This window comes from Taudactylus pleione, unplaced genomic scaffold, assembly GCF_031769625.1.
Source record: "Taudactylus pleione unplaced genomic scaffold, aTauple2 ptg000114l, whole genome shotgun sequence".
Lineage (NCBI taxonomy): Eukaryota > Metazoa > Chordata > Amphibia > Anura > Myobatrachidae > Taudactylus > Taudactylus pleione.
The window spans coordinates 26,389,329-26,412,436 of NW_028284516.1; the positions used below are offsets into that span (position 1 = coordinate 26,389,329).

Consider the following 23,108-nt stretch of genomic DNA (forward strand, 5'->3'; position numbering starts at 1 on the left):
CGCTGCTATTTAAAAACCCTGACTCCCTTCAGCAGGCAAAAGGGGGGTACCCATAGTGATCCCCCTTGTCTGGACATCTTTAGGGGGGTCCCAGGAACATGTCCTGAAAATTCCCGAATTTTTTCGATACTTACCTTTCCGCCAGCTTCCTAATTGAATACGGGGATAAAGCGGGCATGCGCCCGATACTTTATCCCCGTCAAAACCTCCGATGTGGAGCGGAAAGTCCAGCACGGACTTTTCGCTTCAAATTGAATACCCCCCCATAGGCTCCTAGCTAACTGATAGCTGAAGGTGGCGTTACCCAATAGAGGCCTATGGGTTTCTTATCGGGACGCTTGCCCTTGAGAGGGATCCGATCGGATCTCTCCCATAACCCCCTGCGACCCACACATACGCAGAAGGATGCCAGAGGGACTTCTGGGTGTTAAACCCAGAAGTCCCTCTGCCCGGAGTCATCGCAATGGCCAGCTCTTAATGAACCGCGGTATGTACCCAAAGACAGACGGGCTGTACCACATTGCGGATGCGTTGCTTAGTACATCCCGCCCTGATAGTTTAAATTACGTTTTTTTAGTCTAAAAACATGCCAGTTTGCATGTTCTCGGACTCTGTTACATTTGCCGAGTTTAAAAAGTGTGAGAGTTTACTGCTAAACTCTCACCCTATTACATTTGGGCCCTAGTTGCATATTTGTAGTTTAAGTGGTTTATTTACTAAGCCGCCGCTTCCAGAAGTGTTTAATTTCCAAATTTAAAATTGCAATGATCTTCTCTTAAAATAATTAGCGTTTTAATATTTGAGGCCTAAACATGCCGAGAATTGGTGACTTGCAAATGTAAAATAAGCCCCCGAATACCTTCATTGTATTGTATTTTGCACAGAATAATGTGAAATAAGTTCAAATAATATTATTTGATTTTGACAGCATACGGAGTAGTATGGATATATTGTGGAACATCAGAAAGGTGTAGGATGAGAGAGAAGAAAGTAGGAGAGTGTGCATAAGTAGCATTTAGGTTTGCCTTAAGCCACTGCCGTGCTCTGCTGACAGAAGCAGCGTGCTGACCTTCTTTTCCCTCTCTGCATTACAGATCAGCATAATTGCTGGTGGAGTCTTTACTGGAGACAATGGGGACGAAAGAACTGCTGTCTGTGGTGGAACCGGGCCTGTGAAAGATGATGGAGATTGCACAATGGCAGTGTACTATATCACATGCTGAGGCCTCTTCTTTCCTAATGCCTCTTCATTGTTGATCAACATCTTATCCGGATGGAACAGTTTACGGGGAATCAGTACAGGAACAGCTGCTCGGCTGTTTTTCTGTTAACACAGAAGACAGTTATTGTAAAGACTTTTACGTTAAGAGTAATACCTTTATGGATAGTAGCAGCTCGTTGTAGAATCTCTGATTTTCTATAGACAGAAAAAACCCTCCCAGCAAAATGGAAAGTAATTTGAAATGGACTCGATTATGACGTATGGTAGATTTTTATATAGTTTGATATTTTATTAATTTTAGCAAGGGATATTTTCTGGCCATGGCTTTAGAAGACCCCGATCTACAGTTGTTCAGTGTCACTTATCACTGTGAGAGCAGCCACCAGGAGGGGCAAAGAGAACTCATGGAGAAAAATGACAGTTTCAAGTCGCTAAGTTTGCCCGTCTTAAATGGCTGCTGTAGAGCTAACGCCCAAGAATTCAAGCCAGAAATGGTGGATACATCTAAAACAGCAGTCGTCGGAGCAAGAAGAAGTTTTTTGCACAGTTATCAAAGAGAATCGGGCTTGAAAATTGGCCATCACCGGAACCTATCTTCTCAAAGCTGTGCACCTTCTAGTAGGACTATCTTTCCTTTTGCAGCGTCCAGCTTTCAAGTTGCAGGAAACGCAGAGAGAGCAGAAAACAACAGCACCGCAGACAGCAAAAAAAGCATTTCTCAATCAGTGACACTTTCTACAATAAAAAGCAATCGATGTCTTGGCATTGCATTAACAGATTCCCGGTGTTTCCTTGTCTGCATGTGCTTTTTGACCTTTATCCAGTCATTAATGGTGTCTGGCTATTTAAGCAGTGTAATTACCACTATTGAAAGGAGGTTTAGTCTAAAGAGTTCAGAGTCTGGTCTTCTGGTGAGCTGTTTTGACATTGGTAGCCTCTTAGTGGTGGTTTTCATCAGTTACTTTGGTGGACGAGGACGTAGACCACGTTGGCTCGCAATAGGCGGTTTGTTTATTGCCGTGGGAGCGGCTCTGTTCTCATTACCTCATTTTATTTCTCCGCCATATCAAATTCAGGAGCTGAACTCTTCTGTTTCAAACGAAGGGTTGTGTATGAACGGAAACTCTACTGCCAAAGATCCCTTAGAGTCATCAATGTGCCCCCGAGACTCAGGTGGGAAAGACCATTCCCTCTATGTAGCTTTGTTCATCTGTGCTCAGATTCTCATTGGCATGGGATCCACACCAATATACACGCTGGGTCCAACTTACTTAGATGACAATGTCAAGAAGGACAATGCTTCCCTCTACTTAGGTAAGTGACTGGCAGTATAATGTTATTTGGTTTTGTGTTGATGTTTTGTGTTTTTCAAGATCAGGGGTCTTTGTACTAAGCCTTGGAAAGAGATAAAGTGGACGCATATAAGGTACCAACCAATCAGCTCCTACCTGTCATTTTTCAAACACAGCCTGTAAACTGACAGTTAGGAGCTGATTGGTTGGTACTTTATCTCCGTCCACTCTATCTCTCTCCAAGGCTTTGTACATAGAACTCTTAGAGTCTTTAACTGTTAGGTGGGCTATAGACCTGGGGAAAATGTATAATATCTGGTAACTCGAAAGGTCAGTCTACATCTAGAAAGTGTTAAACACGCTGGTGGTATCTTCAAATACATGACTAAACAGTGTATATTTTATTATGTGAATTGCAAATTCATGCATTAAATGCACATTATGTAATTATTCAGGTTATAATTTAATGCTCAGTGTTGCCTGGTACCTATTTGATTGTTAATTATCCTGTTTTTATTTCTAAGATGTCTTTTACATGTTACAGCATTTCAGAACGATAATGGTTGAATGATGTCTGTAGCAAATAATTGATGCATAAGTGCAGAGATAAATAAATTCCTACACAATGCACTATATGGGCTCAATCGAATTAACTCGCTCCGGCACGCGAGGGGGTGAGTTGCTGTTGCAACGGCATAGGAGCTTGCTCCCCTCACAGCCCAATCTGGCCTCAGATTTATGGATTTTTGTATGCAGCCCTATGGATTGAGCTCTATAGTTTACATCAGTTGTTTTTAAACATGTCTGCCCCAAAAAATTATATGCTTTCAGATCTGTCCTCAGTTTAGAGCTTATTATAAAAGATTTATATATGCAACAAAACATTTCACCTGTGATTCTGGGAGGAGATCTGGAGAATATATAAGGTGAGATTCAATTAAGTGCTAGATTACATAGGAGTTTTGATGTGATGTGTCTCCGTGAGATACTGGGCCTGATCAGATCCGCGCGCAAATGCCATCGCAGCTGTGATCTGTCACTGATCGCTTTTGCAAAAATATGATAATGACTCCGTCCAGGGCTTACAGACCTCCAATGAAAGTATTTTACATCCGCTGCTCACACACAACACCGGACACATGGAATGCAGACCTGGCTGCCATCAGCCTTCTGAGTAAGTCTACGATACCGCAGCCACAGAGGGTCTCCAGATACGCAGAGGGCTCTCCTGCTGCGAGCAAAGACGCAGCTAATTTATGCATGACTTGAAAACAGTGTTTAAACGGTCTGACGCATCTGCCTTTTTCTAGCCACCCCCCATTACCTCCCCCAAACACTGACTACCTTTGCAAGTGTATCCTCTGTGTTTGCATGATTGCAAAACAATAGATGCGCGTGCGCAGTGCGGCTTTCATGCAGGCGCAATGGCTAACAATCTTTCAAACTGCGTAAAAATCTGCATTGTGTGCAGATCTGATTTTACTTTTTACGAACATTTTATCTGATTTTGCAAGGAAACTTTTCTGCATAATAAAGGATAAAAACCTGAGAGGCTTACGCTTTTAAGGGGAGTGATTATGAAAATGAGAGGCAAAGTGGATTTTTGTATATTCAAGTTACAGTAAAAGGGTTAATATATGCACTGAACATTAACATAGCATATTACACCCTAGAGTATATATATATATATATATATACATATATATATATATATATATATATACTTAGCCCTGTTCAGTATACATTACTGATCAATTTACAGCAGTTACAAATGTTATTTCACTAACATCTATATCTATTATTCCTTATACCTTTTAGATTGTAAACTGGTTTGGGCAGGGTTGTCATACAGATTTGCCCAGCTATAGTGTTGCCGCTGTCACGGCGAATCGCGCCACGCATAGTGCGAGGCGTGTGCCCGCGAGCAGATAGGCGCACTGCGCACGCTGTCATGCCTCCATAGGAATGCATGGTGCGCCATAGTGTAGCTTATGGAGGAGTGGGGAATCGCATGGCGCACGTTTGTGGCATGGTCAGCCACAATGTACATACTCATTTTGCAGCTGTGAGGCTGATCTTTCTCACTAAACGTTCATCGTCTGCTGCTCCCCTCTGTCAGTCCCCTCCATTGGTTACCTATATTATGCCGTATTTAATATAATATACTTTTACTTACACCAGAGGTTCCCAAATACGGTCCTCATAGCTCCCCAACACTTCAGATTTTAGAGATATCCATGGTTGATTACAGGTGGTTAAATCAAATTGACTGAGGTACTAATTACGTTACCTGTAGTCAAGCATGGATATCCTTTAAAACCTGGACAGTTAGGGTGCCTTACGGACCGAGTCTGGGAACCTCTGACTTACACATACAGCTATTAACCAAACTACACCGACATACATCTCTTCACTTATCTCAAAATATCTCCCAACCCGACCTCTCCACTCTGCACAAGATCTGCATCTCTCATCCACACACATCTCTTGCTCCCATGCATGGTTACAGGACTTTGTTCGGGCTGCGACTTTATGGAATTCCTTCCCACGCACAATAAGACTTTCCTCTAGTCTCCAAGCCTTCATGCTTTCCCTGAAAAGTCACCTCTTCATACAAGCTTATCAATTTCCAGAACCACCCACATAACCTCCTACCCAATTACATCCCCTCTATACAGTCCACATATAACGTTTACATATTTTCTCTTTCTTCACCTTCACATTGTGCTAACCCTAGGCCAACATTCCTGTGTGACTGGGTCACACAGCCCATCAAGAACTTCTGCAATCTGGCTGGGCCAATATACAATAGGTAGCATCTATCCTTGTGTATCAATGCCTTTTTCCCTATAGATTGTAAGCTTATATCTTCTTTGTATTATTCTAACTATTTTTATAGTCAAAACTCTGGAGTATAAAGTGTATGGCAGGTGGTGAGGCACTGCCTCCCCTGTCTACCTTTTCCGCACATCCCTGATCAAAACTCACCAAATTTCCAGCACTATATACTGCTGCACCTTTGTATAATGCCCACATGAACCCTCGGGCTCATACAGTATATGTATCTGTAACTCTGTCTCCGATACTATCCAGTGCCTCCCCAGCCATTTACCTTACCGCACCTCACTGATATAGGGGCTGATTCTGAGTTGGACTCAGGCGCAACTACATCTTTTGCCACAGTCACGTCTGCATCATTTGGTCCTTCTTTGGTGTAAATCCGTGCATTTGAATGTGCAAGAACAGAGACGCCCCCTGTCGGCATCCATAGATGCTGAACTAACGCTTGATGCGTCTCCTATTGTAGGCCCTCTGTGTGAGCGTTCCAGTGTCTTTGGATGCAACCACTTTTGGCGACATGCTTGCAACCAGTGGCGTCCCTAAATTTTGATGCACCTGGTGTGGGTAGTTTAGCAGTGTGCACGGCGTGGCCTTGTGACAAGGGGGCGTGATCTCGTGGATGGGGGCGGGACCACGCGCCCGAACCCCGGTTTTAGTCTCTCCGGGGGGCCCGGAGGTGTGGGCTGCCCCCAGGAACCAGTGTACTTGTAGTGCCGGCTCCCTTACTGTGACAGGAGCCGAGTGCTGCACCTAGTTCTACAGTGCAGCACCCGGCTCCTGTCACTTAGGGGGAGTCTGCACTTTGGTGTCACCCCTCAGCGGATGACATCTGGGTGCAGCCCACAACCCCCCCCACCCCCTTGTGACGCCACTGCCTGCAACACTCCCATAAGTAGCAACATCTCTGCGTGCCTATTTAGCTAGCCTCCTTTTACCCTAGTGCATCCAAATCTGTACTGTGACTCTGGCCCTGATTCAGAGCCGGACGCTCTGACAGAGCGCTCGCTCTGAATCAGGGCCGTCCTTCTTAATTTTTAGAGCGGCCAGAAAGACAATCATGACCTTGTGGTAGGGTCTCGTTGCCGCAAGCCCTGGAGTGCTTTTGGCTGTATCAGAGCCAAAAGCACTACCACCGACATCACTTGTGATGTCAGTGGGGCCGGCCCCAGACGGTAGGCGTTCCCATGGGAACACCTCCGTCTCGGCAGCCACGCCCCCGGCACGCCCACCAAAGGGGGTGTGCTGTCACTCACCATCGACAGCACGCCCCCTTTGGTGCGAGACCTGGAGCTGGCTCCGTAGTGCGCATGCGCACTGGGTAAAACATCGACCCGCTTGCGAGCGCTCAGCGCTCGCAAGTGGGTCTGAATCAGGTCCTCTGTACGAACAAAAGCGGAACACATGTGCAGTGCGACTCAGATGTGTGTATACAAAAAACATTGCTCCAGTGCGTCCGACATTGCCGCTGCGCTGACTCAATATCAGCCCTATAGTATACAAAACAACCTTCATTTTCTGGCATACAGTTAATATCACTTCAGAGAGCCTAGTTAGCAAGATAGATATGCCTTATTTAATGGGATAATTTACTCCACCGACTAAGTTATAAGGATAGAACAGATCACCTAAGACTTCTGTCACCTTAGGAGGGAAGGGACAGCACAGTTTTCTGCCATCCACTCAACCCAAGAGGAATTAGCAGATTTATGATGTCATTGCATTACAATTATACAATTTCACATTATGGGAGGGGTGCATCAAAGCTAAAAATGTGTTCAAACCCCTGAAAATGAAATTTTTGGGGATTGACCAGTTTTCCATATGCACCAAGGAGCTTGGACCCGATAATCTATACTCTAGATAGCATTGCCTAATAGAAGACTATGGGCTTCTTATTGGGGAACTTCCCTGAGAGGGATTCAATAGGATCTCGCCGAGGGTCCCTGTGGCTCGTGCATGTGCTGGCCGACGGCCACGCATGCGCAGAGAGACTCCCGGGTCACAATCCTGGAAGTACCGACACCACAAATCTTATCGGATGAGCTGTCCTTTGCTTAAATGATCATGCATACAGCGTTACTAAATGCCAGCATGCATGCCATCAGTGGCACATTTAACAGTGCCATGCCAGAGATTGATATTTATAAATGTGATCGCACGCAGACCCCGCTATGCCTCTGCCTGATTGACATTTAAAGGGCGGTGTGGGGGCAGGGATGGCCGGCGTTTCGGAAACGGGGCGTGTCTGCACGGACGCAGTTTCCTGGCCTCACAAGCCGGCCAGCCTGAGTAAGATGAGGCTTATGTCACAGTGCTTAGGTTGCAGTGCTGTGATCGCAGATGCAGCAGGGGGAGGGGGGGGGGGTCATACACCTCCTGCTGCATTTACATATTAGCAAGGACGTAAGCTGAATCCCTCTCTGTTCTACAAAGGGTTAGGGGGCTGTCCATCCAAAGTCATTTACTATATATATCAAAGTGGTTGTCTAACCCCTAGATACAGCATATTGGAAGGTTTCCAGCACCTGCCCTGGTTAGCTGGATAACATAAAATTTTAGTTTTAAAATGATCACAACAAAGGTTAGTGTTGTCCCTTACAACACCAAAAATATTCTGATAAAGTATTTACATTATGTCAACTTAAATTTGTGATATAATAATAATTATAATAATAATAATAATAATAATAATATTTAGATTTTCTGCTATACATAATACATGACAATATTGAATGTGCAAGCACTCTTTCCAGTGGTATATCATGTACAACTAATATATCCTATGTCTGTTATTTTTATTTTTTGGCACTAGTCTTAGGATGTAAAATATCAGATTTCCTATGCTCTTCCTTGACATTCATTTGTTACAACACATTATCTCTCAATGTATTGATCACAAATTCTTTAGATCTTCGATAAAGGAAAACTGTAGGAAGGTCATGTCTTGAGATTGCAGGGATTATGGGCCCTATTTACAACAAACCGCATTTAAAATGCGGTTGTAGTGTGACATTTCCGAATAAATTCGCATCACGAATTTAGGAAATATCACATGGATGTACTAGCATCCATAAAGCTCTGTCCCTGCAAATCCTGCCCGCACACATCTGTGCATGCTCTGCCGCCGGATATCCCCCTTCACGACCCCCCCCTGCTCAACTTACACTTACCTTGGTGCTTCACTGATGTCGTCTGGGGCTGCAGTCAGCTGGTCTCCCGGCATCTGCACTGTGACCCCTGTCAGCTATTCTATGCTGCAGCTGACCAGGGTCACAGTGCAGGAGCCCGGAGACCAGCTGACCGCAGCCCCAGAGGACATCACTAGAGCACCGATCACCGTTCCTGGATGCAGGTAAGTGTTTTTTGGTTTGTTTTTTTTTTACTTTTTTTTTTTTGCAGTGATCAGCTTGTGGTCTATTTAGACCACACAGCTGATCACTGAGGCCCGACTCACGGCCGTGCTCTGCCTGTTAAAGCAGAGCAGGAGTCAGGGAACCGGGGGAACCCTGGATAACGCCACCTCCAGGTGACGTTATCACAGGGCTTCCCTCTGTATTTTTTCACAATATACTTTTAGTAAATCTGAGCAGATCACATTTCCCATTACAAGTATGGGATAAGCAATCTGCTTGCTAAAAATATGTTATAATTAGGGTTTGGAGTAGAATTTTGTGAGTTCTACTCCAATTGCCCTTTAGTAAATTCATGTGATACTAAAATAACCTATAGATTGTGAGCTTGCGAGCAAGGCCTTCCTACCTATATATCTTGTCTGTTATTACCCAGTTTTGTTCTATTAATGTTTACAATTGTAAAGCGCAACGGAATATGCTGCGCTATATAAGAAACTGTTAATAAATAAAATAAATGTGAAAAGGGTGTAAAAACACCCGGTTTCACATTATTTTAGTAAAAATAATGTCAATAAATAGGCCCCTATATCATAGGTAAAAATAAATACAAAAAAATATATATAATAAAAGTACCACATAAAAGCCCACTGGCAGGAGAAAATAATAATAATAATAATAATAATAATAAAGAAATAGAACAAATCGGAATACTCAAGGCTAGTACCATTGAATGTTTTTTAAACCATTACCAAACTCTGCTTCTACAGTACAGTAATTCATCATTTGTCTACCACACGAAAGAGTCGTGTTATTTATCACCCCACGGATAGTGATGTAGATGTTTATCACCCCAAGGGGTAGTGATACAGTTTTCTCTTTCTCACCCCACAAAGCAGTGATGCATCTTTCTGTTTATCACCCCACGGGGCAGTGATGCCGCTTTCTGTTTCTCACCCCATAAAACAGTGATGCAGCTTTCTGTTTCTCACCCCATAGAACAGCGATGCAGCTTTCTGTTTCTCACCCCATAGAAGAGTGATGCAGCTTTTTGTTTCTCACCCCACAGAGTAATTATGCAGCTTTCTGTTTATCACCCCACGGGACAGTGAAGCAGCTTTCTGTTTATTACCTCACAGAGGCCGGGATGTACTAAAGGAAAAATGCAGTAAAAAAACCCGTTTTCGGGGTTTTTACTACATTTTCATATGTACTAAGCCCCGGCCGCCTCGATGTGGGGTGTAACGGCAGGTTATGGGCTTCTTACCGCATCCCGCTCCCCGCCGATTCGCTGCCCCGCAGTCGCCTCCCCTCACCTCAGCCTCCTGCGTGCTTCTCCTGGGTCCCCCGCCTCCTTCTCCTCTTCAGGGTTCAGGGAGGAGGAGGAGGAGCCCAGGACTTCCTTCAGAGTCACCAGCAGGAAGCTTCCGGGGCTAGGAAGAGGAGACCAGCGGAGACCCGCTCACTTGGCGGTGGCAGCTTCGCAAAGGGCAGCTCTTATCATAAGAACATATGCGATTAGTACATATGCGATTAGTATCGGTGTTGTGATTGGCAGGATGTACACCACACGGTTAGTACATCCCACTCAGAGCAGTGATGCAGCTTTCTGTTTATCACCCCACAGAGCAGTGATGCAGCTTTCTGTTTATCACCCCACAGAGCAGTGATGCAGCTTTCTGTTTCTCACCCCACAGGGCAGTGATGCAGCTTTCTATTTCTCACCCCACAGGGCAGTGATGCAGCTTTCTGTTTCTCACCCCACAGGGCAGTGATGCAGCTTTCTGTTTCTCACCCCACAGGGCAGTGATGCAGCTTTGTGTTTCTCACCCCACAGGGCAGTGATGCAGCTTTCTGTTTCTCACCCCACAGGGCAGTGATGCAGCTTTCTGTTTCCCACCCCACAGGGCAGTGATTCTGCTTTCTGTTTCTCACCTCACAGAGCAGTGATGCAGCTCTCTGTTTCTCACCTCACAGAGCAGTGATGCAGCTTTCTGTTTATCACCCCACAGAGCAGTGATGCAGCTCTCTGTTTATCACCCCACAGAGCAGTGATGCAGCTTTCTGTTTATCACCCCACAGAGCAGTGATGCAGCTTTCTGTTTATAACCCCACAGAGCAGTGATGCAGCTCTCTGTTTATCACCCCACAGAGCAGTGATGCAGCTTTCTGTTTATCACCCCACAGAGCAGTGATGCAGCTTTCTGTTTCTCACCCCACAGAGCAGTGATGCAACTTTCTGTTTCTCACCCCACAGAGCAGTGATTCTGCTTTCTGTTTCTCACCCCACAGAGCAGTGATTCTGCTTTCTGTTTCTCACCTCACAGAGCAGTGATGCAGCTCTCTGTTTATCACCCCACAGAGCAGTGATGCAGCTTTCTGTTTATCACCCCACAGAGCAGTGATGCAGCTCTCTGTTTATCACCCCACAGAGCAGTGATGCAGCTCTCTGTTTCTCACCTCACAGAGCAGTGATGCAGTGTTCACTCTAGGTTCAGGGCCGGACCTATAAAGGGCACTTTAGCGCGCACCTGCTTCCGAAAATGGGGCATGGACATGAGAGAATGGGCTTGTCTTTAAGATGCGCCCCCATTTCATCTCTCTTGGGGGCGTACCCGGCACTTACGGACATGCCAGGCTGCCCCCAAGCCCACCTCTCTCTGTGAATAGATGCCGTGCGCATGCACACGGCATCTATTCAACGGCGGTGATCGCTGCACCGCTATTTTTCCAGCCCGTGGGTGGGGACAGCATCCACCATGTTGTTTTGCGGGGCGCCGCCAAGAGGGCAGGGCGCATTCTGCCCTTTTGAAATCGGGCAGGGCGCAGCGCTATACTAAAACAGCCTAGCGGGAACACTAGTAATGCCACTTGCTGTTTCTCACCACACAATTTACCCAGGGGATAGATCTGTATTATCTGTTTTTATACTGTTTCATCATCAAAAATATAAATCCAACTTTGTTTTTAAGTATATTATTTTTGTCATAGATAAGATAAGCTTACTAACATTATCTGGACATGCTTTAGAGGTACCTCATGCTGTCCTCTGATTACGGCTGACCCCTAACACTTTGTCTGTTGAAATCCCAAGCAGAGAAAGCTGCAGGTGGCAGATGATCCAGCGGTGAGACTAGGTGCATGCAGAGCACAGCTCACTATGCTTGTGATTACCCAACCAGCGAATGTGACACCAGATGGTACGACAGCACGATGTATCGGGTGGTCTGTACACACTTCATGATCCAGTGTCCCACCACCCGATATATCGTTCACTTGCACCATTCGCCCTCCATCTGTCCTGCATGTACAGCCGACAGAACGACCCTGATGTCGCTGCGCGGGAGTGAGCATAGTGCATACAGACTAGATGATTCGGACAATATATCGGTCCAATTCGCCATATCGTTCGAGAATCGTCTAGTGTGTACCCAGCATTAGATGTGATTGAGGAAAGAGCACAGTAAAACAAAAATCAATGTTATGGGAAGACATTTTGCATTTAATTATAGCGTACTCATTAAAAAAAGGTTTCTACAGATGTGTCCTCTACAGATGTGTATTTCTGCCGTTTGTGTGGAAAATTGCGCCACTCTGTGGCGAGAGTTGCGCGCCTGTGACTCCATAGGATTGCATGGTGCGAACGCAGTGTGCAGCGTAGCGTGGTGCACACTGTCACGGCTAATCGCATGACACAATGCATGCGCACGTTTGCAGCGCGATCGCCAAAGATGCAAGAGGACACATCTGTATACTTTCTTTTTTTGTGACTTTTATATATAAAAATTTTCATAATTATAACCACATTCTTCTTCTTATATTGTTATTATTTACACTGTCCTATTCTGGAGGAATTAGGAAACCCTCTTGGATCCTTCCCACTTCTCCAATGGGAGTACTGTCACAAGCTTGGGAGACTTTGTTTTTCTAAATATATAGTAAATGTTAATCTACTGAACTGTGCAGAGTTGCTCAGAGCATAGTATTTCTCCTGAGGTTATATAATGTGTGAGTCTAATGTGGCTTATAGTACTTAGTGATTGGAGCACAGGGTGTGGAAGTAAGGCCCATCTTTCCGGGACTTCTGTCCTCCTCAAAAGCGGGAGTCTTCCGGCAGTCCCGGACAGTGGGCGTGTAGACAGGACCAGTTACAAACATTGATTAAGGAGGGGAGGTCATTTTCACATGGAGATCAAGCGATTTAGTTAATAAGCAACACTTGACAGTATAGCTGAGGCATTTAAAGTGGCATTTTTTTTTTTAATCAATACTCCATGGCTAGAGATAATACTCCATGACTAGAGATAATACTCGTCTATAGATAATACTCCATGTCTAGAGATAATACTCCATGTCTAGAGATAATACTCGTCTATAGATAATACTCCATGTCTAGAGATAATACTCGTCTGTAGATAATACTCCATGGCTAGAGATAATACTCCGTGGCTAGAGATAATACTCCGTGGCTAGAGATAATACATGTCTACTGTATAGATAATACTCCGTGCCTAGCGATAATACTCCATGGCTAGAGATATGCTCCGGCCTAGAGATAATACTCCGTGGCTAGAGAGAATACTCCATGCCTAGCGATAATACTCTGTGGCTAGAGATAATAATCCATGGCTAGAGATAACACTACATGCCTAGAATAATACTCCATGGCTAGAAAAAGGACCTTTCCCCTCTTCATAAGTAGGCCCAGGATCACAAATGCCCCAAGACTGGCTGATGAAACTGTAAGTGTACAGCCAGTATCGCCATTTAGCTGAGTATCATTCTTATTAAATTGTGGTGATATTAGATTTTTGTTCGCTGCGATAAGTGCCAATAGAAAATCTTTGTTAACGCTGAACATTGATAAAGAGGCCCATTAAAGTCTTAAGTTGCGTTCAGCATCAGTATACACGGGCGTAACTCCCAGAGACAATGGAGGCGCCTCAACCGCTCGTCAGCTTAGAGCACAGGCAGGTTGTAAATTCGCCGTCCGATGAGGTATAAGCAGCCGGACTGTGCAGTGGGTAATAAGCTCCCGGCAGACCCACCGGCTTCTCCAGTGATCTAACACTAGGTCCACCGCTCAGAGTTTTCCTCCTGGCAGATTTCAGGTGCAATGGCAGGTGGATCTGTATACGGGGTGCTTAAAAAAGAGCTTGAGCAGATTGTTCTCTCCATCCATGACGCGTTTCTCCGAGTGTGACAACCCTGGATTCCTCAGAAGGTATGGATCTCACTGGACTGGTTGCAGCTTTTTAAAAGGCTGTAATTGCATTCCAATTAGTGCAAATCTCAGTCAGTTGGTCTAACTCGTTTCAGTGAGTTAATCAGCACTACTAGAAATTGTTGTACTTAAACATTACCCCTTTCAAAAAAGAAATCTATTTATACATAAAATTCAAATAGATGGTCTATGTGTTACTCAGATAATTCAACACAGAAAAATTGAATAACTATAATCATACAAAAGCAGTAATACAAATGACAATCTTACATTTGTATTAATCTTTAAAAATGTATGCTTTTTCGTATCAGTGATATTCATGAGGAGTATATTAATTCAGTTGACTTTGTAGAATTTCTTAAAGAGGTGGAACACTTTAAACTAGTAGAATAAAAAATAAAAATAAGAAATGACAAATAAAAGATAAAAATAAATAAAAAGGAGAGACATATCGTAAATATAATTATTGGTATAGATCGTTTTTCTCTGAATGTAGGAGGCTTTCAAAATATATCCATATTGATTCACTATAGGTATAATATATAATCTTTTTCTTTTAGAGTTAGTCTTTAAATGGATAAGGTTTTTCCATACATCCTAAAGTGTTTAAATATAGAATACAACCTCTGATCCATCCAAGAGATATAGGGCCATATTCAATTATTTCCGCACCCGCAATACCTTTTGCATGCCGGACTTTTCGCCGACATCGCCAGCTTTGCATGCAAAAAGTATCGCGCACGGTCCCGCTATTCGCCGTATTCAATTCCAAAGGACACAAAAACGCGTCCCGGCGAAACTCTTAACAGGCGAAAAGTGTTGGCAGAATTGGGGATATCAGCCTGACACTCCCCAAAAGATGCACTAACATTGGGGCTCAATCTAGATTTCCCCGATTAGCCCTACTGAAGCTATTTGGGGTACTTAAGTACTGTCAATTGCTCCAAAATAGCGTCTCTGCACAAGTGGGGAAGAATAGCATTAAGCAGCTTTTTTTGGTGAAAATAAGTAGTCCTGTCAAATTTGGGGTACTTGAAAATGGGTGCAAGCTTAGTTACACATCGCTAAAGTCAAGTGTTAAGTGCCGCAAAAAATGCACCTTTAGCAAACACCTGCAATAAAAAAAAAACCCTCCCCCATACTTGCAGACCCTCCAAATGTCTATTTCGCTAGTTTTTGCGTTTGTACCCCCACTTTTTCGCCCCCATTTTCAAAGTGCTTTTTAGGGTGTTCCTCGATTTTTCTTTGCGTTTTTTTTTTACGCAGGTATCCTTCGGGAGCCTGTCCAAAGGGTGCAGAGTGGATTCTGCACCTTTGCACCCCAAAACCGCAATTCTGCACTTTTTTCCGCCGGGTATTCATAGGCGAAACTTTTTTGCCTATTACATTGCATTGACTTTCTGCGTACGTGAAAAGTCATTGCAATTGAATACGGTGAATAGTTTCCGCCTGGCGAAAAGCCGCAATCGGCGATACTTTTTCGCTGATTGCGGCTTTTCACACCTAATTGAATACGGCCCATAATCTATTGAAAAGTTTTAAATTTACTTAATATAATACACGTATATCATTCATAGTGAACAATCCATATATTCCAGTTTCCAGAGGCTCAAAGAAATATATATTCCATATCGATTCAAAATGTGTGTATATTATAAGAAATGATTCAAGAGCACCAAATAAAATGTTTTTTTGTTGAAAGTGCTTAGATTTGTGCAGAAGAATACAATAGTTAGCAATTGTATTCTATAGATATAAGAGTATGTATACCCATATGTAATATACACACATACATTATATCTCCACATAGCACATTAGTACAAATCCAATATTATACAAAGATACAATTCAAAGACACAGGATAGTGTAATGTTCTGAATTTTAGTTCACAATATAATATGTTATGATACTCAAGGTTACAAAGCAAATTTATAACATTTGCACAATTTAGCTTTATAAATACAGATATACCATGTATTTTGCATTAATTTGTTTCTAGTGATACGATAGAACCTTGGCCCTCATTCAGAGCCGTACGCTCTGAGCAGAGCGCACGCTCTGAATGAGGGCCGGGCTCCATTTTCATGGAGCGTCCTCCTGGACGCTCGTATAGCTGTGGGTCACCACCCACAGGCTATACGAGCGTGCTTTTTGATGGCCGCGATGGTCGAGACCATCGCGACCATCGAATTTGCGAGCCGGAGCCTGCGGTTGAGGTTTTCCGGAGTGATTTTGGCTCTATCAGAGCCAAAATCACTCCCACTGACATCACTAGTGATGTCAGTGGGCCGGCTTCTGACGGGAGGCGTTCCCGTGGGAACGCCCCCGTCAGGGAGGCACGCCCCCGGCACGCCCACCAAAGGGGGCGTGCTGTCAATCAACATTGACAGCACGCCCCCTTTGATCGGACACAACGAGCGAAGGACTTTCCTTCGCTCGTCGCGTCTGGCGCATGCGCACGACGGAGCTCCCTCCGTCGTGCGCATGCTCAGTGCATAACATCGACCCACTTGCGAGCGGACAGCCGCTCGCGAGTGGGTCTGAATCAGGCCCCTTATTTTTAATCATTTAACATATTGCTTTCCTCATGTTCTCGACAAATGAGGAAATGTCATGTACCCAGTAGTGTGGACAAAACAGATGAGAAAAAAGCACCCATTTTTATATATTATTAAGACAACAATTCCTAAATGAACACTGTCTGCACAAATATACACATAAGCGACCTACATCAAAAATTGTTTTTCTATCTATATTAAATCACGATCTCAAACGTTGAGTTTATTGTGCTATGATGGATATTGCCGTAGGATAGTGTTAGTGCATTATCTGCTAGTTCAGTGGGAACACTACTCCTATCAAAAGATAATCCTAAATATACAAACACCAAGGGGTAAATTTACTAAAGGTCAATTTGCTGCTCGATTTGAGGAGAGATTTAGCACTTCTCAAATCGAATGCAGAGAAAACTGTTTTTTCACTGCATTTACTATGATTCAATTTGTATTGCGATTTGCAAAACAAATTCGATTTGAGTAGGTTTTGAAGAGTGATTTGCAGTTCGATTTGACATCTTCATGTCCAAATTAAATGGCAAATCACACTTCAAAACTAACTGCAACTCCCCGACACCATGAACTGCTTCATGCTTTCACTTTCAGCATGAGCAGTTAGTTCTCACACAGATACAGGCAGATATCAGTGAGATGCCTGCATGTATCTGACTGTAAAAAGTGACTAAAGAGTTAAAATAAAAAAAAAACGTGAGGTCCCCCCCAAAACACAACCAGCCCTGGACTGCTGAAACCCAGGTCTGGTTGACTCAGTACAGGGAAAAAATTACGTAGGGTCACCCTGTAATTCACAGAACCAGCCCTGGACCCTTTCTAATGGGGGACTGATGCCACAGCCAGGGGAGCCCTATCACCGGGCCCCCAGCCGCAGCATCAGCCCTGACTGCTAGACAGCCCAGGCCAGGGATCCTTGGGGAGTTGGAGACCCCTTCAAAAAAAGGGGTCTCCCTCTCCAGGGCACCCCTAGCCTGGGCTGATAGCCCGGAGCTATCCCCGCCACCCCTGGGCGGTGGGTGACGGGTTGATTGTGTGAGTGTTGTGTAAAAATAGATAAAAATAAACATTGTCTTTACAGTAGAACTGCAGGTCCCAGCAAGCCTCCCCCACATGCTGGTACTTGCAGAACCACAAGTACCAGCATGCGGGGCATTAAGGGCCCACTGGTACCTGTAGTTCACCTGTGAAGAAATGTTGAAAGAAACACACACACACCTTACAAAGTATAAGTTTAATACATACATACATACACACTCACAGGGCCGTAGCTAGGGTAGTGCGGCCGGTGCCATCGCACAGGGCACCACAGGTCAGGGGGTGCTGTTTGGGCCTGTCAGATTTCTGTCATCATTCTTGCTTGTAGCTTCCTCTTATTTCATCCCCAGCATCTCCTGGCCTCTCCTATCTCTTCCCTGGCCCTTCCCCATGAAGCCATGGCCCTTTTTTGGGTGCATTATGTCCCTTTGAAAAATGAGGGGGGCGCCAATGCTCTTTCTGGCACAGGGCACCAAAAAGTCTAGTTATGGCACTGCACACTCACACATACTCACCTATATTACCTTGAGTGGTCCCCTTGTCCAGTAGGTATCCATGAGTTAAAATATGAAAACAAAATCACTAATTTGCCTCCGTTCAACTGGGTTGAACTTACGCCTCTGTCAGTATACATACACTTAATACAATATTTAATACAGGGTTTCACAAATCCCAAGAGCTGGATGTCTATTATACCTGGAACGTTATTGCTGGCACCTGTATTTGAGAGTCATTTAAATGGACCTTGCCTGGATACTTAAAATCTCTTGCAGGTTCCTAGATTTCACGGAGTGGCTTATTGTTTCTACTTTATTTGGTCCACTCCTGATGTATTAGTCAGATTTTAAAGTGTGTTTTGTCTATTTCCATTGCAAATGTGGCTTTTATATAACTAAAGCTGGGTACACAATATAAAAATTTGTCAAGACTAGACTGATTCAGACCAACGGAAACGATCCCGAAAATGGCCAATATACACCATACATACGACTCAATAGTCGTTTGGTTCCAAACGATCCTTTCTGTATCTTGCTGGTAAAGTGTCTCCATATACTATACACAGGGCTGTAGTGAGCCTTGCTGGGCCCCGGTGATTTTGGGGTGTGTGGCCTAATGTAGGTAGGTGTGGCCACATCTCCTTAGAAATATAAAAAATAAATAGTAACACGCTCCACAGGTGGGCACCCTGAGCCCCTCTGCCGGGGGCAAATCCAAGGGGGGGGGGTCACTCCTCCTGCACAAGCAGGAGGGACTGCTGCTGATCAGCGGCCTCCCTGGTCCCACCGCAGCCCAGCACAGGAGACATAGGCTATTGCCGCTGACGGGTAAGAGGGGGCAGAACTGGCCCCTCCATCAATCCTGGGCCCAGGTAATTGGCGCCTGCTTCCTCCCCCCCTCTCTGCACCCCTGACTATACACTATGCTTCGGGTGAGGTCTGTACACACTACACTTTCTGAATGATACCAAAACGACAGGACCAACATAGCATGTGCCGCACATGCTATATCGGGAGCCGATCCAATGGGTTTGAAATTGACCGTCTGGCCCTGGTACAGTGGGCCTGATTCAGAGCCGCTCGTAAGCGGCCGCTCGTTCACTCCGAGTGATGTTCGCACATCTGCGCATGCGTATGGGTTACTGGTACGCATGCGCGAACCAGTCAGTGCGGTCGAAATTCGTGTGCTCGCAAAATAGCGAATGCCTGCTAATTTGAGTGACAGGATGAGGCGTTTGTGGGTGGTAACAGGGGAAGGTTCTTAAAAACGGGGAGTGGAGATCCAAACGCAGGCGTGCCAAAAGGTCAAAACGGGCGTTTTAAGGGTGTGCATAATTAACAAAGCAGCGTCATCGACCACGTCAGTTGGGTGTCTTTTAGCCAGAACTGCTCGCATGATTGCGGTAGGAAAATGCAACCACAAGAATAGCGAGTAGTTCATTCGCCTTTCAATGTACTCGATTAATCTAATAAATAGCGGAGATGACGTATGATGCGAGCTGCCAGGGGGCGTTTTTTACAAAAAAACGTCCGCATGTTTTGTTCGCTCGTTCAGACATAGAGGCGTCAACAGACCGCAAAGAGCGAACGGTCAATTTAAATAGCCAGCCCCTTTTTCTGGACGAGCGAGCGCAAATAGCGTCCGGCTCTGAATCAGGCCCAGTGTACACACAAAACAATCACCCAATATCTGACAGGTCGGCCCAAGAATTGTATAGTGTGTACCTAGTTTAAGACTATGGATGCTGCAGGTTTCCATTTGGAACTGTCAGAGGCTGGAACCCGACAATGGACACTCTGGAGTTGGACGAAGGGTGCATCGGATGACCATGAACAGACACAGTAGAATAGGGTGTGACACAGAGGGACAAATGTAATAGGGTGAGAGTTTAGAAAATGTGAGAGTTTAGCAGTAAACTCTCACATTGGTCGAGTTTTATTTTCAAAATGAGAAAACATCAGGATGAGAGTTTAAATCCTTAGAGTTTTTGAGTCTAAAAACATGGGAGTTTACATGTTCTCGAACACTATTACATTGGCCGAGTTTAAAAAGTGTGCTAAACTCTCACATTTTCTAAACTCTCACCCTATTACATTTGGCCCAGAATGTTTATTATTACTCCTTCATCCACAGGGGACACTGGAGTCAAGACTGTGGGGTAAAGACTGGTGCAGAGTGGAGCCGGCACTTTAAGAAATTTAGAAGTGTGACTGGCTCCTCCCCCTCTATGCCCCTCACCTCTTCAGTTTTTAGAAAAGTGAAGGGAGTCGGTCCCTGGGCACTCTCCTTAGAATTTTTTTATTTACATTACTACAGCAGTTCGCCTCTGTCTGCCTGCAACAGGGGAGCCGCCGGAAGGACCCGCCACTGCTTATTGAAGCGCACGCTTGGGTCCCTGATCTTTAATTACTCAGTCATACAGGCTGCTGTTATATTAGACAGGGGACCAGCCGCACGCAGCTGCGGTCCCCCATGGTCCACCACTCACCGGCGGCATGGCGGGTAAGTAGTTTCAGCCTTCCCCCGCTAGCAGGCTCTGTACTGCTGGGCGCAGTTTCTACATTTTCACTGGCAATCAGACACAGCGATGCAGCCTTCTGACAGCACAGCAGCTCCCGCAGAATCAGCCCTACCAACGCTGTTATAGGCTATTATCCTGTCCTACAGGAGACAGAAGACCTCACAGGGGACAGTGAGTTATAAAAGGGGACTGTTTTTTGTTTGGGAGCCTTATTGGGGAATTGTGTGACTCTCCTCCATTTATATTGCTGTGCCTCTCTCCTTATAACTTACCTCTCTCCTACACTGTATTTGAGTGTGAGTGGAATATTGCTGTTTTTTCTGTCACTCTGTGTCAGTATGACAAGCAGGGGTATTACCAGAAGCTGTATGCCTGTAAAATGTGTAACACTAAATTCACTCAGGCGAACTCTGAAGGGGCTCTACTTTGTGCATCATGTGACTCGGGGGAACCTGCTCCTGGGGGGACTTCCCAAGTCCAGAACCCCTCTCCCCCTTGGTCTGCACTTGCTGGGATCATGTCAAATCTCTCTGCTGAACTTGCAAAGTCCTGCAAAGAAAGAGAAGCATCTAGAGAATTATCTGAGCCGGACTTAGCTCGCTCTATGGAAAGTTTGGTTCAGGTGGTGGGTTCTGGTTCACAGGTCCAGATGACACAACCACATCCTCCGATCAGAAAGAGAGCCGTACCAGCGATTCTGCATTCGGATGAGTCGGAAGACGTGTCTCTGGTAGATGAGGAGCTTCTTCGGGATTCAGAGGAAGAGATATTACCAGAAGAGGACCCTCAGGAAATGGAGAGTCCTCAAGGACTAGAAGCTCTCATTTTAGCGGTACGCCAGGTACTTAAGGTTTCGGATGAGGAGTCTCCGATTCCGACATCCATTTTCGCTAAACAACAAACATCAGCTGTCACATTTCCTATTTCACAGGAATTTGATGATCAGATGGCGGTGGCATGGAAACATCCGGAAAAGAAGTTCCAGATTTTTAAAAGTTTTCTCTCATCCTATGCTTTTCCTACAGACAATAGGAGTCGATGGGAATCTAAGAAAGCTGATGGCGAATCTAAGAGGGAGGTGGAGGCTTTACCTTTCACCGGGGATATTCTTTTCGGACCCGAGTTGGATAAGTGGATCTCTCAGGCCACAGGAGGCAAATCCACTTTTCTGCCGTCCTCTTCCTCTTCGACTCCGTTACGATGAAGGTCTTATTCTGAGACTTTTTTCCACTCCTTTCGGGTTCCCACTAAGTTCCAAGGCCGTGCAAGAGGCTCCTCTGTGGCCTCACGAGGAACAAGAGGTAGAGGAGGTGCAGCTGCCCCTCCTCACTGTAGGGACACTAAACCTGCCAACAAGCCAGTGGCATGACGGGTTACCAGCCCACCTGGGGGCTCCCATGGTGAGAGCTCGACTTTTTCTGTTCAAAGAAATGTGGCTACAAACTTGTTCTGATGCCTGGGTCCGAAATCTAGTTTCACAGAGGTACCGTATAGATTTCTCGATCCATCCTCATCGTTTCTTCACGACCGGACTTCTGACCTCGGAAACGAAGAGAAGGGTGTTACAGCAGGCTATCACGAGGCTCCTAGAGACGGAGGTAGTGGTTCTGGTTCCAAGACACCAGAGGAATCACGACTTCTATTTAAATCTTTTCGTGGTCCGAAGCCGGATAGCTCGGTTCGACCTATTCTGAATCTGAAGTAATTGAATCCTCACTTAACGTTCTTCAGATTCAAGATGGAATCTCTGTGCTCTGTGATAGCAAGCCTGGAACCAGGGGAATTCCTGGTGTCTTTGGATATCAAAGACGCTTACTTACAAATTCCCATCTGGGAACCACATCAGGCATTTCTCAGATTTGCCAATCAAGATGCCCACTATCAGTTTTGGGCTCTTCCATTCGGACTATCCTCTGTCCCCAGGGTATTCATGAAGGCAATGGCCACCATGATGGCTCTTCTTTGTCTTCAGGGGGTCACGATAATCCTGTATCTGGACGATCTTCTGTTCAAGGCCCCATCACCAGAACGGGTTCTTGTGTATGTATCTATCACTTATCACCTTTTGCTTCAGCATGGCTGGATTATCAACTTTCCAAAGTCACAGTTAGTCCCTTCACAAGCATCTCTTATTACTGGGGATGATTCTGGACACCACTCTACAGAAGGTGTTTCTTCTGGAAGACAAAGCTGCAGCAATCAAGGAATTAGTCAGACGTCCTTCAACCTCGTAGAGTTTCCATGCATCTTTGTATCAGACTTCTTGGAAAGATGGTAACGGCTTTCGAGGCCTTAGAATTCGGTTGTTTTCATTCTTAGACCTTCCAACTGGATCTCTTGTCCCAATGGTCAGGATGTCATGTCCATATGCACCGCTTGGTGCAGCTGTCTCCAGAGACGCGGATTTCCCTTCCCTACAGTCCAACCATCTCCTGGCCGGGAAGCATTTCGGTCTGTGGGACTGGGTTATTCTGACGACGGATGCCAGTATCAGAGGCTGGGGAAAGGTGGTTAAGGATCATCATTACCAGGGCCGGTGGCCGGTCAGGAGGGCC

The 23,108-nt window shown here is 45.2% G+C and overlaps 1 protein-coding gene across 1 annotated transcript in view; it reads left to right on the forward strand.

The window, feature by feature from the left end:
- Positions 1-23,108, forward strand: part of SLCO5A1 (solute carrier organic anion transporter family member 5A1) — a 108,554-nt gene that overhangs the window by 13,888 nt on the left and 71,558 nt on the right. Inside the window, exon 2 of the mRNA XM_088471581.1 lies at positions 1,095-2,536. Within this exon, the coding sequence (XP_088327707.1) occupies positions 1,543-2,536 (994 nt within the window). The 5' untranslated portion in view covers positions 1,095-1,542. The remainder of the gene's footprint in view (positions 1-1,094; positions 2,537-23,108) is intronic.